Source organism: Charadrius vociferus, unplaced genomic scaffold (assembly GCF_000708025.1).
Source record: "Charadrius vociferus isolate BGI_N301 unplaced genomic scaffold, ASM70802v2 scaffold699, whole genome shotgun sequence".
Lineage (NCBI taxonomy): Eukaryota > Metazoa > Chordata > Aves > Charadriiformes > Charadriidae > Charadrius > Charadrius vociferus.
The window spans coordinates 270,905-287,463 of record NW_009650207.1 but is presented as its reverse complement, the minus strand read 5'-3'; the positions used below and the strand labels follow the sequence as shown (position 1 = coordinate 287,463).

Below are 16,559 nucleotides of genomic sequence, written 5' to 3'. Positions count from 1 at the left end.
CTGTGTTCAAGGCACAATTTTTACAAGAGACCGTCTACTGGCTGAAAACAGAGCTCCCACTAAATTAAATGAAGTTAAATCCTATCATCTGTATACCCCACAGAAAAGATACTCCATCATCGTTGTCACGAGAAAACCCATAAGCCAAGCAGCAGGCAAAATAACCTCTGCTCCCCATCACGCTGCTCTAAAAGCGCTTTGCTCAGCTTACGGCAGAAATGGGTTTGATAATGCAGCAAGGGAAAAATACGTCGTGGGACAACATTTCCAGTTCAGCATTCTCCACCCCCACATTTTCCACAATAATTAATAACCAAAGCTGTTAATGTTTAAATGATCCACGTTCTCTCGTGCAGCCAGCAACGCCTCAAGAGGCTTTCCACTGGGGCTAACTCTATTAACTGTGTGGATGCCTGAGGATACGTACTGTTAAAAAGATGAAAGGACACTTCTGTACAGTCTCCAAACATTTGGGAACTCTCTTTTAAATCTGAACTGGCTTAAGAGAGCATTTAGGGGTCCCAAGGTTTGCATAGTCCATATTTTTACTCAAGGGTTAAAGGAGTAAAAGAGTTTTCCAGACTCTCAAGTGGTAATAGATATTATCTATTGCTCTTCTCCATTCCAATAGTTCCTTTCCAGGCCAGGGAGCCCAACCTACTTCCAGTCTTCCCAGCAGATGGCTGTCCGGGGAGAGCAGGGAGCGATCAGCTGGCCCTGGGGAAGATGAGCAATGGGTATGGGGAAGTTTCAGACAGTGCTAGAAACTAAATCACTCCCAAACGCAGCTCCAGGACTCCGGTTTTTGTTTATTTGCTTAAGTCCTTGGGAACCTTTGCAGTTACCAACACACTTGTCAGCACTTCAGGCAAGAGAGAATATTTTAGCATGGAATTATAATCATGATAATTACCAGTTTTTCCTGCCCTGCCTTCTCCAACCCCTCCCTGCCTACTCCCCCATCCCAGGATTAATACAGATGAAGGAAGCTTTTAAGACCAAAGCAATTTCTCAGTTTCTTTTTTTTTTTTTGTTTAAGCCTAATTTTCAAAGAGCAAGGGGTGCAGAAGTTCACTCTGCCTGTGTGTGTTTGCCTATCTGTCCCCCTTCTAATAACTTTTGAAACCCACTAATTTCAAGCAAATTTGACAGCAGGGCAGAGGTCTTAACAATACCAAGTTCCCATAAGTTCCGAGAGGAGATTGCAGCCGCGTAGCGAGGAGGCGCCTGGCTTCTCTCACCTCCCACCGCGGGGAAGGCTGGCGTGTTAGCTCACACCTCATTAGACAGCACAAACCCACAGAGGAAATCAATTACGAGATAAAAGTCCATCGGAAACCGGCCTTCAATCATCCCGCTGCTCATGCAACTACTTGATTCTTAATTCTTCTGACAGCCTGATAACAAGGGCTGCCATGGCCCCTCCTTGGGCAGCAGAAGAGTAAATACATCAAGACCCACAAAAGACACCCTCGTCTCCTGCACCGCTCAACCATGGCCTTGCACTGAGAGAGCAGGGGCGAAGCATCATTAAAAGGGTCATCCGGCACCAACAAGAACACAGAATCACAGAACCACAGAATCATTCAGGTTGGAAAAGACCTTTAAGATCAAGTCCAACCGTAAACCTAATGCTGCCAAGTCCACCACTGACCCATGTCCTTAAGTGCCACACCTGCACGTCTTTTAAATACCCCCAGAGCCTTTTTTCATTGGGCACCTTTCCAGCCACTCTTCCCCAAGCCTGTAGCGCTGCATGGGGTTGTTGTACCCGAGACCCTCTCATCTTGCAGCCATTCAATGGGTTTCTCTTGATACGACATTCATGTAAATCTTCTCCTAACTGGTGCAACTCAGAAATACAGCAAGGGGAGGAACACGTGGACTTGAAGTCTGGTTCTGTAACTGGATGGATTTAGAACCACACGTTTAGTTGTAAACATGAACCAAAATATGGCTGTTTGCCCCAACGGGCAAAGTTCAACTCATTCAAACCGGTACTTTGGAAACACTGAACATTTCCTGGATGTTTTGGTCTCTCACTCCTTTTCTTTATTGCTTTGGATACCAGGGATGTACTTAAGATCAATAGCTATGTTTGCACTACTAGGCTTTGCAGTGGAGATACAGACACGTGCCCCCTGCGTGCCCAGGCGCACAGCGGAAGGCCAGGCTCCCCCAGCCTTGCCACCCACGAGGTGAGCTCCCACTCTGACATGACAGAGTTCTCTAAACAACTCGACAACTAGCACTATCAGCTACACTTACCGGAAGGATTTAAAACAAAACCAAAGCCAACAAAAAGCAAAATAACCTTAAGTGCCTTACTAACAGCTGGGCTCTTTCTTTTTCCACTTAGGGACTCGTTTCTTTAAAACAGAGGCTTCATTCTTCAACATAAGACTTCAAATACACGGAAAATCTGAACCAGACCTATCACGCCAGGCTACAGTTTCTAGCAGGATGGTTTAATGGGACCTTTGAAGGCATTCTTCAAATGTTTCATTCCTACCATTCCTTTCCCTTCATGGTTCTGCATTATGGACAGATGCATGGGAAATGGGGTAAAATTGGGTCCACAAGGAACAGCAAATACATCTGAATATGTCACGCGTTCTGTTGTGTTATCTGCAAGACTGCACATTGATTTCTTTCTGTATTTTCTAATAGACATTGCACTCGCAGTTCAACCAGACAAACCCAGACTAGCACGCTCCAGCCCCAAGAAGCGCAGCTGCAGACGAGCAGGGGCTAACCAAGCCCTGACCAAGGCTGGCCACACTGGCAATGTGGGCTCTGCAGCCCCACAGCTTGTAGGTGAGTTGAGTCAGTCTATATGGGCTGTGCAGACAGCAGTAACTGCCGTTATATCTTTCTATGGAGCAGCTAAGCGTGCATCTCCCTAGAAAGACAATAACTGGGAGGTAAAATTTGGCAAATACCTTCTCTACTAAAGGCGGCAGGCAAGTTCTCTAGCCAGCCAGCAATGTTTGCATCCACTCCCACCAACTTACCCAGGATCAGTGTATTATTCATTATCTATCAGGCTGCCTGCTCAAAACTATTCCCTTCCCAACTTTCAGCTAAAATTTGGGGAAAAATGAAAAAAGACCCTTCTAGAAGCACAACAGGAAACAAGCAAGTTTCAGGCAGATAAGTATCTGTTTTGTGAGACTTGGGATAACAGTGGCTTGAATCCCAAGCCTTGGACATCTCTTCCCAGATTTACAGTTCACAGCCATCCTACCAAAGTGCTTAAATGTAATCATCAGAGAAGGCTTCACGAATCAGCACTATTACAGTGGAAAACTCTTCTTAATCCATATTACGTATAAATAATTCTGATTTGCGTGTAACAGTTACTAACTATGAACTCAATTCTTCTGCCCTGCAGCACACTGAAGGCATCAGAATTGGGCCATCATTTTTTCCCAGAGAAGCTCAAGGAGTTGCTACATGCATAAACGCTGGAGATTCGATATCAGGGGTGGTTCTGCTTACCTGAAGGCAAACTGCACATCCTCAGCACAAAAAGATGAGGTTTGGATTAAGAAATGACTGCGGCTCTAAGACTACTCTGCCTTAGTAAATCAAAGTCAGATTCTTGATCTTACGATGTCATTTTTCGGTGGTTCAATATGTATTCACACCCAAGAACATGCTCAAGTGTCTGGGGCAGGTGGGGGTGGGGGGCTGGGAAGGGAGAGTAATGCGATTCAGGTTGGGAGGATGAGGAGATGAATGCCGTAATACAGGTGGAGAATCTGAAGCTGAAATACATTACAGTCTTGAGAAATCATCTCATATAACTGGTAGTACAAATTGGCTTTAAGAGACATCTCAGCTGGCACATGTATTCCCCGCTGAACAGTGATACCTATTCAAATGATCAAAACCCGTCAGTTCTTAAATTCAGGATAAATCCCAGACCTCAGAAACAGGCAAATGAAAAAAAAAAAAAAAAGTTCAAAAGCAGAAAGGCAGCAAATGTTACTCTCAGGACCAATCTCTGTGATATGCCTCAAGCTTGCTAACAGCATTCTAATGCCACAGGCATGTTACTTTCCTTTGCCCTCATATTTTATTTCAGCAAAGCCCTGTCCTAATAACTGATTACAAAATACCAAACAAGCTGTAGTGTTATCTTGCTAGCTGGTGAAATATTTAGGTCCATTTAAGTGCCATGCAAAACGGAGTCTGAATATATGGGCTACAGCAGGCAGAAATAGGAATTTTGCATTCAGAGACAGGAATATCCTATAGAGACCCATTCCTCACTCCCGGAAAGTGCGAATGCCCTCTCGCCAAATCAATGCAAAACAGCGTGCCGTTGCGATAGGATAAAACGCTTCCTTCACATTTAATGTGGAAATTACCATTCCTCCACACCTCCAGTCACAGCGAAGGAGGAAGCTAAGTGCCAGCTCCTATCCTCTGGCCAGGCTCACTTGAAGAACTGCTCACCTATAAAAATGAATGCTCTGCAGAGGACGACATGTTTGTGAGGCGGAGCCTCGCTAAGGCAGCAATTCTGTGTGCTTCCCTTTGCCTGCCGCGCTTCGGAGGACTGGAGCAGGCAGAGGACACTGCGCCCACTGAAGAGGGCCGGTGGTTCACAGCCCCCTGTTCCATCCCTCCGTGCTCGGCACGTGCTGCAGGACATGGGTGTGCTCAGCACAGCCCTCCGCACTGGGAGCAGCCAAAAATGAAAGGCCCTTTCAAGCAATTGCTGTTTCCTGAGGTCAGTGCTGGCTTTGGGCAGCCCATGCCCCAACAGAAGAACCTGACAGTGCTAAGGAAACCCCAACCACCCTGCTGCAGTGGGATGCATGATGCAGATGTCTCCTCTGCGAAATCACCGCCTGCCACTGGGGCAGAAAATGCAAGCACTGGATTCTGAGTAGCAAGGAAAAAACCCAACCCAGAAAAGGAGTGTTTGCTATTCTGTATACCTCAAGGGAAACAAACTGTCTATAACACACAACATTCTTTATACACATTGTAATGTCCTCCTTTCCAACCCATGTCGTTTGATTTTGCAGGAATACGAAAAATGGCTTTAAAAAAAAATAGCCCATTGATTTTTTTGGGGACCACTGTCCACTTCAAAAACTAAAATTCACATCTTCGGAGCACTAACATACCCGTACTTCCTTCAACATTTCCTAAGGGCATTCAGAGAAGCAGAAACCAATGTCCAGAAGAGACACCGAACAGTCCAGCAGCAACATCAGCAGTACATTTAACTCAGTCCAGGGCTTCATGGTCCTCCCGCCCCGTGCTCGCAGCACCTAAGGATAGATAGGGAGGGGGGAACAACCCACCAAGACAATTATCAAAACAGTGAAGCAAACCAAACTTCTTCACTACCCAAAGGAGAACAACAATGTAATTGCAAATTTGGCCCTAAATCATTGCTTTCTTCCAGATTGCAAAATGTTCTCTGGGTCTGGCAACGAGGACCTAAAATAGTCTTCAAACACCAGTTCTTGAAAGGTTTCCAGTCCAACTGCTCAGGCTCTGGGTAAGCATCTAAATGCCTAACTCATGCTCCGAATCAAATGTATGTGCCAAAGCAGAGTGCCACACACCTATGAGAGGATCTTTCTTTACAAATTGCTGTGAAGCGCACGTGTGCAAAATTTCAGTGTCTGAAGCCCCGTGTTTGCAGCAGCTGCACAACTGGAACGATCACCGATTCACGGGCTGCTGTTCTTTCAGCAAAGTCCTCTCCAGTCTTTCGTGTGAGATAGATAGTTAAGTTTGACTTTATTTGCATCACGCTTGCCAAGACCTGTGAATTGGGAATTAATAGCTCCCAGTGCTACCACATTGCAGCCAGTTTTACTGCATTCACTCCAGCAAGTTTCAATGCATAGAGGTCAGATGCAATTTTAATGAGCACCTCTACTGTTCTATTTATTTTAATACCTTTATTGCCCCATCAATTTTATAATAATTAAGCATATTATAATTACAGTGAATTAAGCAGAGGCTCCTTAAATCTATCCCCCATTATTTTAATAATCAATTAAAATTAATAAAATTGATTGTAAAATCTAATATCTGGTGTATACTAATGTCTGTTCTCATCATTACACAGAGGTCTACTTAGGTCACAGCCAACTACAAGGCCAACTACAAAGATTTCTGTACTATTAGAAGGTCTATAACAATCAGTTTTCTTTACCGATCTTCCAATACACAGATGCCCCCCGCAGAGTACCATTTCATGCCTTCATTTTCCAGGGTTCTTCCCAGAGCCAGTAGCTGGGCTGGCTGTAGAGGGCTGTAAAGGGAGCTGACATGTGGCACCAGGAACAAGCAAATCCACACTTCTCCTGTCTGACAGCAGCTGTGAGCTGTGGACAAGCCCTGCCTGCTCTAACTGGGCAGGAAACGGAGAGACACGGGACCCGCTCCAGCTGCTCACCTGGGCGCACAGTGGTCTGTCACATTTCCACTCAAGATTCCCCACTTGCTAGCAGAGAGGAGTAATGTCCCAGAAATGCATCACTTTTTCAGCTAAATCAGACTCAGGTTGTCCTGCACTCTCCTGCACTCTCTTTCCATCACCTACAGATTTGGTGCTTTCACAACTGTACAGCCATCTCCATTCACGCCCCGGCAGGTCTGCTGCCTTACAGCCTGCGTGTTTCCTTATCAATTATATCTCTTCAGTTGCTAAAAGCATCAAAAAATGACCCCAAAAGACCTCCTTTCTCCATAAGAACAAAGAGAAGCCAGTGGAATCACAAAGGTAATACAGTTTTCGGTGTAAGTGCATTACCTTGTGGAAGTTCTTGCCACAGGGCCCTACCAGGGCAAACAGCTTGACAATCCCTATTTTCAGTGAACGATAAAGAGAGGTACTTCTAGCTGTAAGAACCAGGCTGAACATCACAAGATAATAAACTCATCAGCACTCCAAATCACCTGATGACTTTCTAAGGTCAGGAGAAATCTTATTCTTCAGTTTATAGTGGTAGACACTTATGCTGGTGTCTGTACTGCACAGCTCGGTACTCACCAGCGTCAGAGAAAGGAGCTGGAACCAATGTCACCCACTGGGCTTGTCTGACATTTTCTTTTCCTATTTTTGGCGCTATTTGGGGAGAGAAGGATCAAGAAAATGAACTGCCAAGAAGAATGATGCTGTGATCTCTGCGAGCCCAGAGTTACAAGGTGAGGACTCATGTCTCTGACTCTGTCTGAGCAGAACATGCTTGGAAAGGAGAGTCTGTGCTGTCTGAACGCAGAGCCGATGCATCAAGGTCTTTGAGAACATGAAGAAGCAATCTATAAAACATCACCCAAAGCCCCCAAATGTCTGAAAACCTTCAAGATGGAGCTAACAAGAACTCTCTTCCCATTGAATTTCCCTGGAAGGAACTTTGCTTATTAATTATACAAACTAAAGCTGACTTTGCTAAACTTTTTGACCAGGTGGACGCAGAGGTAGGCAGTACTCGTTGCACTGATTTTGCTTTTGCAGTTTGGTTTCTCTGTGCTTCAGCTTCCTTTGCTATTTTGTTTTGAGGGTGGTGGGGGTGGTCCGGCCGGTGAATTCCTCCGGCCAGGTGGAGGAGAATCCTTTCGGTCTATGTTTCTGCAGCACCTGACACAGCAGTTCCCCAGACCTTGATGCAACTCAGCCAGTTCAGGTCTAACTTCTACAATGCAAAGTACAATGTGGTTAGGAGATCCTCTACACCACCTGGTTTTCCTAAGCATTTGAGGACACTGGAGCCAAAGGCTCGATGTGTCTGGTATTACTTCCTAATTTGCATTGCCAGTTAATCACAGCCACTTTAATTACGACACTACGCAGACTGCAGGCCCTTTTAGCACTTGACAGGCTGCCTTGCTCCGAGCCTCCACGCCGCTTCTCTCTTACTGACATCGCCTCTCCACTGAAATGTTCTTTTCCCTGTCAGCTTTGGGGCGCGATTTGAGCTGCTACCCATCGCAATCAATGAGTGTGAACTTTCCCTGTGCCACGGGGCCTCGCCACAAGTGCATCGGCGTGGGAGGTGGCACTTGTCGGCACTGTCAGCTCCGCTGCAGCCAGCAATCAGCTCAGCTACACTCCTCCCCGAGACGCCTTGCTCCATGGCAAGTCATTTCTCTGGCTGAATCCTTGCTTCCCGCAGGAAGAAAAAAAAAATAAAAAGAAGTTACATCACAGCAATCTCACAGGGAAGGCAGGCGATCTGCTTACTCAGAGCAAGTTTTTTATTTTTAGACTCATTGGAGGAGGCAGTGGCTATATAAATAAAAAGGCTGCTCTGAGTCTGAGCAAGCACGGTGCCTGCATGGCTTGTGTCATCACGACAACTGAACAATTCTCGACCCGAAGGACGGAGTGGGAGCCCACAGAGAATGCTCCTTGCGTGAGGCACAGAGGCGTGGGAATTTCCCTGGAAATGCTCTGGCTTCAGAGCCGGACACAAACACCAGCAAAGCACGTGGCTACGGAGACTCATCTCCTGCACAGTGCCAGCACCCAGGGGCTCGCTGCTTTCAAGGAAAGAAATCAAACCGCCACAGCCCTACGCAACAGGATCCCAGAAGAGCCTTCACGGCGCAGGCTGCTTCTCTTGCAAAACATACATTCGTGGAGCCTTTAGCAGTCCGGAGCAATAAACTCATCCTTCTAGCCAGTACCTACACCGTCCCCTCCTGCGGTCCCCTACAACATTAAGTTCACAGGCAACCTGCTTTGGAGAAAGCCTGAAAAGTGCAGGTGGACTGTAAGCTGCTGGGAGGAGAGCAAGGTTTGCACCTTGAGGGGTTGAACACTGACAGCTTAACTTTTGTCTGCTATCCTAAGCAAATCTCCAGGGACGTTTCTGTTTGCTGGTTGATACATCTCCTTGCTTCCTTTCTGCACAGGAGGTATAGCTGTTCTTCAGCACTTCTCTCAGCTGAGGAGTAGTAAGTGGCTTTGGGAAGAGTGGGCCGGATTCTAAACACTCGCTATTTTATCTACCCTCCAAAAGAACAAATACATAAAGTAGCTGGAAACGCCATCCCTGACTGCAGTTACATGCAATACTCCCTGCCGTTAATCCTGAGCACACGAACACCAACATTTCCCATTTATGGGTTCCGACTTCTTTTTTCTCTCCTGAGCTATTCCTCACCCTCCCGGCCACAACTCCATCCTTCCCAGCAGCTCTCCCAGCCGAACAGGCCTTGAACCAGCACGGCTCTGCTTCCCAGCTGAACGGGCACGGGTCATTGTCTAAAGCATTATAGTTCTTCTCAGCCTAATAATATCTGAAAGCAATAAATAAATCCATTGTTTTCCAAATGAGTAGGCCTAGGAGAATTTGTGGTGCCACGTAGGATCCCCATCAGGCAGGGCCATTCGGGTGTTTTGCGTGTCCCACTGCTGTGCCTCCCAGCCGAGCTGGCGCTCTCAGCCCTCCCGCTCCCGGCACAGGCTCTAAGCCCTGCAGACTTCTGCCGCGGCTCTTGCAAAATTACTCAATAACCCTTTCCAATGTGACAGCTTTTTCTGAGTGGATTTTTATGACACTGGCCAATCCTACTAGCTGTGTTTAGTTAATCTGGAAACAAGACAAGGACTGGGTCTTGCTGTATGTCCAGCAGTCTCCATGGTACGTGCAATTCATACAGCCACAGACGTTTCTCCTTAACCGTCAGTGCAGTTCTTCATTCTGCATTAATGGGCGTTAGGAGCCCTCATACATGTACTTGACGTGTACCCTAACACATGCTTCAAATCTAACCGCAGCCCTCTTACGCAAAGTCTCTCTGACAGGAAGGCTCCAGTTGGGAACTCTTTCAAGAGAATCATTAAGTATACGCATAAATCTTTTTGAGAGTCAAGCCTACATTTTGAACTCAAGTCACTGATGGTTCAAATCCAAATTTACAGCACTTCCAAGTTTCCATAAAAGGAAAAAAAAAACCTGCAATAAAACTAATGATCACTTGTGTTTACATTTCTGTTGGTACATTACAGCAAGTAAGATTATATTCACATATTCAGAAGTCAGAGACACATTATTCATAATGCTATCAGCACAGGACTGCTTTCCACGCCGTACTTTTTTGCTCAGTTCTGCACTTCAGTTTGTAAAATGCTTATGGTGTGCAGCCCTTACACAGAGGCGCACTAACAACAACTGCAGAAGACGGTTGATAAGCACAGCCAGAGAGAGACAAGTCTCCATCAGATGTGTCACCACCACGTTGAGACGCTCATCCAGCAACTCTGGGCTTGGCTGTGCATGTTTCATGGCAGGGCGAGAGAAGGCAGCTGCTCCTACGGCACCAGGTCAGACAACCAGAGCTACTCTGAAATAAAGCCGTGTTCCAAAAGCATCTAATTATCCACTCAACTCTTTCCTTACACCATAACAGAAAGTGGAGTTCAAACAAACTCTGTCCATCTGGGAATACACTTCATGATTTCTTATTACATATTCTGTTCATCCCACAGGTACTTATCCAGCACTTTGAGGGTGGCAGAGCACTGGCACAGGCTGCCCAGAGAGGTTGTGGAGTCTCCTTCTCTGGAGATATTCAAAACCCGCCTGGATGTGTTCCTGGGCAACCTGCTTTGGCAGGGGAGTTGAACTAGATGGTCTCCAAAGGTCCCCACCATTCTATGGTTCTGTGACCAGGACAAGATTCTGCTTGCACAGATTGCTAACAGATTTGAGTGCCAGAGAAATCACTGTACCCTTTTTCTTGTTTCTTGTCCCCCTTTTAAACACTCATCTGTATCTTCTTTAACGGCGAAGAGGCGAGGCATGAAAACGTGCCAGTACTAGTCCCCCAGCCTAAAGCCCCCAGACAAGTTCTCTGCCTCTTAGCTGCACGTGCCCCTAGCAAAATGCAGGGGTGCCGACGGTACTTTGCATACGAACAAGCCTGCTCTCATTAGTGACATTTTAGACTGCAGGCGAGCTCCTTGACTTTAACTTGGGGAGCTCCAATATACACTCAATGGCCACAAATTTTATAGTATCTGAACTAGGTGTCCCCCTGAGCGAGGGAGAAGGAGAAGGAAGGATTAATGACTGCTTGCATGAATTATTCAGCACTCTTTGCCATTCCAGAAGGAAAGACGTTGGGCAGTTGAGACCAAGAAAGAATATAAATATTCCCTTATTTATTCACAGACTATTTGTTCATTCCTCCAACAGTAAAGTACATGAGAAAGAGCAAAGCATTCTATACCTGACATAAATCATTTCTATTTCTTAAAGCGCCTCTATTCCTTTCCCTGCAAATACTAAGGCAAATACACTAATAGAAGTTAAATCTATTATCATAAACTTTGTTAGAAAGAGGTCCTGACCTCTTGGGATGGGATAGAGACCCTATTAAATATAGTTGAAAATATATTCCGGTTTGACAGAAATTCATTTTTCACTTCTTACCAACCAGCATCAGAACTAAATTTATGCCTCAGTTAGTTCAAACATTGGACAGAGAATGAGGCAGGGCTGTATGACGAAGATAAAATCCTGGCTTCGCTGAAGCTAATGGCAACACGCCCGTTGGCTTCAGGGAGCTCGATAGCTCCTTGAATTGCAGCGAAAACTGAAGAGCTCCCGACTGGGGATGCTGCGTGTGTGCAAGGAGCACCCTGGCGCTCATCGCTCGTTCACCACAAAGCGTTCACCACACGTGAGGAGCAGGGAAGGGCTTTGATAGAAGACAAGGAATAGTTTCTTGGTCCCTGTGTTACATCACATTCAGGAAAGACATGCTCTCTGCCTGTCGCAAATGGCCCATGTAAACTTGGGAAGCTCACTTCTCCTTCTGCCTTCTCCCCTGGGTTTGTACTTGTAGAATGCTTATGAAAGTACGTTGTCCCACACACAGCAGTGCGGTGATGGTGAGTCATCAAAGCGTGACAACCAGCAGAACGAAATGACATCAGGACGGGGGTTAGACATTACTGGTGGAATTCCTCTCACCTATGCTTAGCTGCATATGCCAGCTTCCATTGCCAATGGAGAGAGGGGTCTCCGGAAAGGGTTTGGCTACTGCCATCACCAGATGGGAGAGATCACCCTCCGCAAGTCCTTAGCTACACAGGGACGTCAACCTTTTAACAGCTAAAGTTAGGGAAAATAAATCCCACCTTCAATAACTAGGATCAAATGAATGACTTTCTGGTCCCCACCTACAAAATACAAGCAGATGGTAGAAGGCACAAGAATACAACATGTATTCAAAGCCACCAGAACTGCCCATTTGGCTGCTGGCTCGGGCTGCAGCACTGAGTTCCTTGGAGCAAGTCACAAACTTGGCATAGAAACTACAGGGTGAGGCCACATAATAAAACTAAGCTCATGTCCTGTCTGCATGGAGCTCGAGTTGAAGAGGAAACCTCAAGTTCCCTCCTCGCTCTGGAGGGTCTGCCTTTGCAACCTCAATATTCTTGAAAATGGGAAAGGTGTCTTTGTTTTTGTTTCCCCGAGAGAATTATTTTTAAAATAGTATGTGAAAGTTTTAATGGCATGACCTCCATTATTAATAGGAACAGAACACATAACGTCCTAAAGCAAACCTTCTAAATAGCAACGTTTATCTATTCAAAGAAGCAATTAGGCCGCCTCTGGGTTGTAAAACCCCTGAACTACTATTTCCAGTTAAATGCAAGGACATCCATTACAACTGTCGTTATCTCAAGGAGGATTGTCGCTAATATCGTTGAACTTCGAAACCTGTTATGTGCATATTACGAAAGTCACCTCTCAGCCCGGCACATCCTGGGCAGCAGCGAGTCCCTGGCACCCCTCCAGCCTCTCCCCAAAACAACAGAAACCCGGGTGTCTGCGCTGTCGGGAGAAAATTCACTCAACTCCCCTGTTTATGATTTTATCTCCCACCTAATTACAGCTGAAATAATATAATAAGATTTGTGCTCCCTGCTCGAGTCTGATATGTTTAATAGATTTTTCAATATTGGTTTATCCAGCTATGTCAAAATGACAGCCTCACTTAATGTTAATCAGAGGTTGCGTGTGAGCATCAACGTTAAGCTCTGCACAGCTCAATGGAATTATCAGAGTTGCGAGACACCGTCGATATGTTTTGATCTCTGTGTCAAATGAATTTGGTTACTTGTTAATTTTTCCCCTTTATGTTTCACTGCTGTTTAATTGTTTTGTCATCTGCGTGTACGCTGCTCCATCTAATTGCAATATCGGATGTTTAGGCAAATCAGAGGGCGCAGTGTGACATTCACTGTCACTGAAGATCAGGTATTTTCTCCTTACCTACGTACCAGCACTGCACAGCACACAGCACCTTGAAAGTCCAGCTCTGGCTTCCAAGGGGCTGTTAAACATCATTCTGATGGCTCTCCAGCATCACTCAGCTACCAAAAACATGTGATTAAACAACCCACAGGGCTTTGGCATTATACAGTGAGAATTATCTGAACTTAAACCATAATTTAGTCAGCCTGTGAACTCCACTATCCACACAAGTCGGGGGTAAAGGGAAGGAGTCCTTGAGTTGTTGTCAAGAGCTCGCCAAACCCATCCTTCAATGTTCAAAATGCATAATCAAACACGAGGGGCTGGAAGTAATCTTCCCCTTTCCCAGCACCGCACAATTGCCTGAAGCGCATGTTAGGTAGACCACGGAGTGAAGCGAAGCTATGCTGTCCCCCGAAACAACAGTCTTCTAAGTATATTGGTCCCAGAAACAAGGGATGACCGGCATGAAAAATCCTCTGACCCACTCCTGGGTGTCGTTGTTAAATGCTAATTTAGTGGTCTATTCTAATTGCACCAAACCAATTCCAGTCTCCGTGGACTTTAACTAGAGCGTGATCATTTCCTAAACAAACCCAATACCACATGGGCATAAATCCCGAGAGGAGTGTGATGGGGTAACAATCATTTTTCCATCTCTAGGTTAAAACTCTCCAGCAGGCTGACTTCACTTTAAATGAGACGCATTTCTTCCATTGCCATGATGCTTACTAAGGTGACCGTGAGAAACTTAAATCTGGCCGGCATTTAGATCCCTATTTTATCAAAATTCAAGACGTGGAAACAGAGTCAGAGCCGTTAGCAGAACGGATCCAGTCGCCCAGCATTCAGCAGCCGGTGTCTGGATGCAAATGTAATCAGCATTTTGAACTCAATACTCCAAACTGGGCCCATCACACAATATATTATAATTTAAGTTAAATGAACTGGCAACAGGAAGCTGAAGACAAAGCAGCTGAAAGGCAGTCCTGTTTGATACATGTCACTGTCACTATCTTTGAGAAGTGTCAGACAAGCCAACACATGGTCTATCCATCACGAGACTCTCTTTGGATTAACTGACAGATCGTATGAAGCACTTGCAGTTACCTTGGGCTTAAAATATCGTCAGTGACTTCTTAAAACTTACCTACTACGGTCTGCTGTGTTTAGGCTGGCTAACAGTTTTACAGAACCAAATGTACATTTGCCCCTCATCACCATAATTTTGATGCGGTGTCTGAATGTACCCGAAAGGCCAAAGCAGACAGGTTAAGGTCAATTATCAGAAACAAATCAACTTTTAAAATGAGTAATTTTATTTACTGCTATAGCTCTGGGACGTAGGATACTCGCCGGGGTAAAGACCCAGGAAATAAGTCAGATGGATTCAGGGGTTGCACGTTTTCTTCCCTAATTCCAATAATCAGCACATCCATTGCCCTGACATCTGGTTTTCAAATGTTCACCGAACATGCAAATTAATTTTCCCACACGCTGTAACCCAAACAGCCGTTTCTCTAACAACCCACTCCAGCAAAAATCTGTGAGTCCAGCAAAAGCCAGGGCAGAGGGATCACGATCAGAAAGCTCAGTTAGGAGGAGCTGGCTTCCTCCTGCTGACACCCAGGCTTTCAAACAACTTGGTCTCAGAGTGAATTTATAGTGCCGGGGAATGCCATGAGGCTATTACTGGGAATAACACCAACAACATGAACAAACAGGACCAGATCTCAGATGAAGAAAATTAAATGACTTTTTAATTGCGTAGCCCCTGTCATGATTTTCCAAAACCGTGGTGGGAGGAGGGGAGCTCCGTTTGAATCGCCTTTAAAAAGCCTCAATTCTTGGAAAACTTTGAGCGGCAATTCTGTGAGACTGGAGTTCAACCACCAGTGCTCAAACTGGACAGTTCAAAACAGAGATACTTCTAAAAAGACCAGCCCCGAGGCTTTACTCTGCCAGCTTTATTCTTAGGCACTGCACCATCAAAGCCAAATCCCGAACTGTTATCAGCAACTCTCACAAGGTTTTGCTGTTTTACTAAATCGCCCTTTAGATTCTCCCTCTCCATCATCAAGCAGTACCTCAGAGCCACATTTTGGGCTCAGCTCTGCACCACACGCTGCAGCAGTACCACCACCCGAGTGCCTGGATGCTAAACAAAAAAAAAAAAAAGAAATCCACTGGCTCCCCCAGCTACTGTTGCACATAACTTTGAAGAAAGATCCTGTGACTCTGTCATGGTTATCAACTAGTCGCTGAATGACGATAATGTGGTTTGCACTCCGCAAGTCACAGAGCTCCATGCGCTTGCATGGCTGAGCGCAGTCGGGGCTGATTTTGCAAGGACAGGAGCAGGAGGGCTGCTTCAAAGCCAGCACATCTTAACCCTTCCCCGCCTCCACTGACAACAAGCACATTCACCTCAGATAAATACGTATTTTTTTCTCTCCCAGGTGAAATTCCAGCCCCCCCTCCCTTAACAAAAGAGGAGGAGGCAGCTCCTCTGATGGGAACAGAATTTTGCTGGCTGCTGAAGTGGAATCCCCATGGTGGCACGTTGCGTGCAGGGAACGGTCTCCTTGGGAATAAAACTTCTCCCTACGTACCAGTCTGCAAAGCAAAGTGCACGCCAAATATTTCTAAAACTTTCCCCAGATTCAGGTGTAACCTTGTTTATAGCAAATTTGTGCTAAATCGTAACCCCTCTCCATAGGAATTCCTGCAGCTGAAAATTGTCACCCTCACCTGACCCGTCCCATGGCAGCCACCCAGAGCCACCGCCGCATCGCCACACTCCCACTGAACCCTGGGGCCCCCCATCACCCCAGCACACCCAATCAACCCTCTTCCACTCCCCAGCATCACAGGAGACCGCTGCCCGGCCTCCCAAGGGAGCAGAGCTTGCTGGTGCAGGCTGCGCTGCGGGGCCCGCGCAGGGTCCATGGCCGAGGACATTTGCACCCACAAGCACCGGCTGACGGGAGAGGACACGGGGTCTGCTCTGAAGTCCAGCAAAGTCAATAGGATGCTTTCGCCTTGCATTAATAGGTTCGGGGTCAGCTGTTAGACAAACAGATCAATATTATCAATAATTACAGGTGCCAACCAAGCGCAGACCTATGCTGTTAGAGGTACCAAAAGCTTATTCCAAAGAGCACAGCCGCCCTTCCGTTCCCTGGGAGTCTGCACAGCAGACATGGACCCACACCATCCCTGCTTCAGAAGACCAGAAAGATGAAGTCAAGTTGCCCGACGTGACTCAGTAGGTGACCATCAGTGCCGGGCAAATTCAGAAGCGCT

General features: G+C 46.2%; 1 protein-coding gene across 1 annotated transcript in view; it reads right to left on the bottom strand.

Moving 5' to 3' along the window:
- Positions 1–16,202, bottom strand: part of LOC104293461 (autism susceptibility gene 2 protein-like) — a 264,670-nt gene extending 248,468 nt beyond the window's left edge. Inside the window, exon 1 of the mRNA XM_009892964.1 lies at positions 16,005–16,202. Coding sequence (XP_009891266.1) covers positions 16,005–16,202 — 198 coding nt within the window. The remainder of the gene's footprint in view (positions 1–16,004) is intronic.
- Positions 16,203–16,559: the final 357 nt, after the last annotated feature.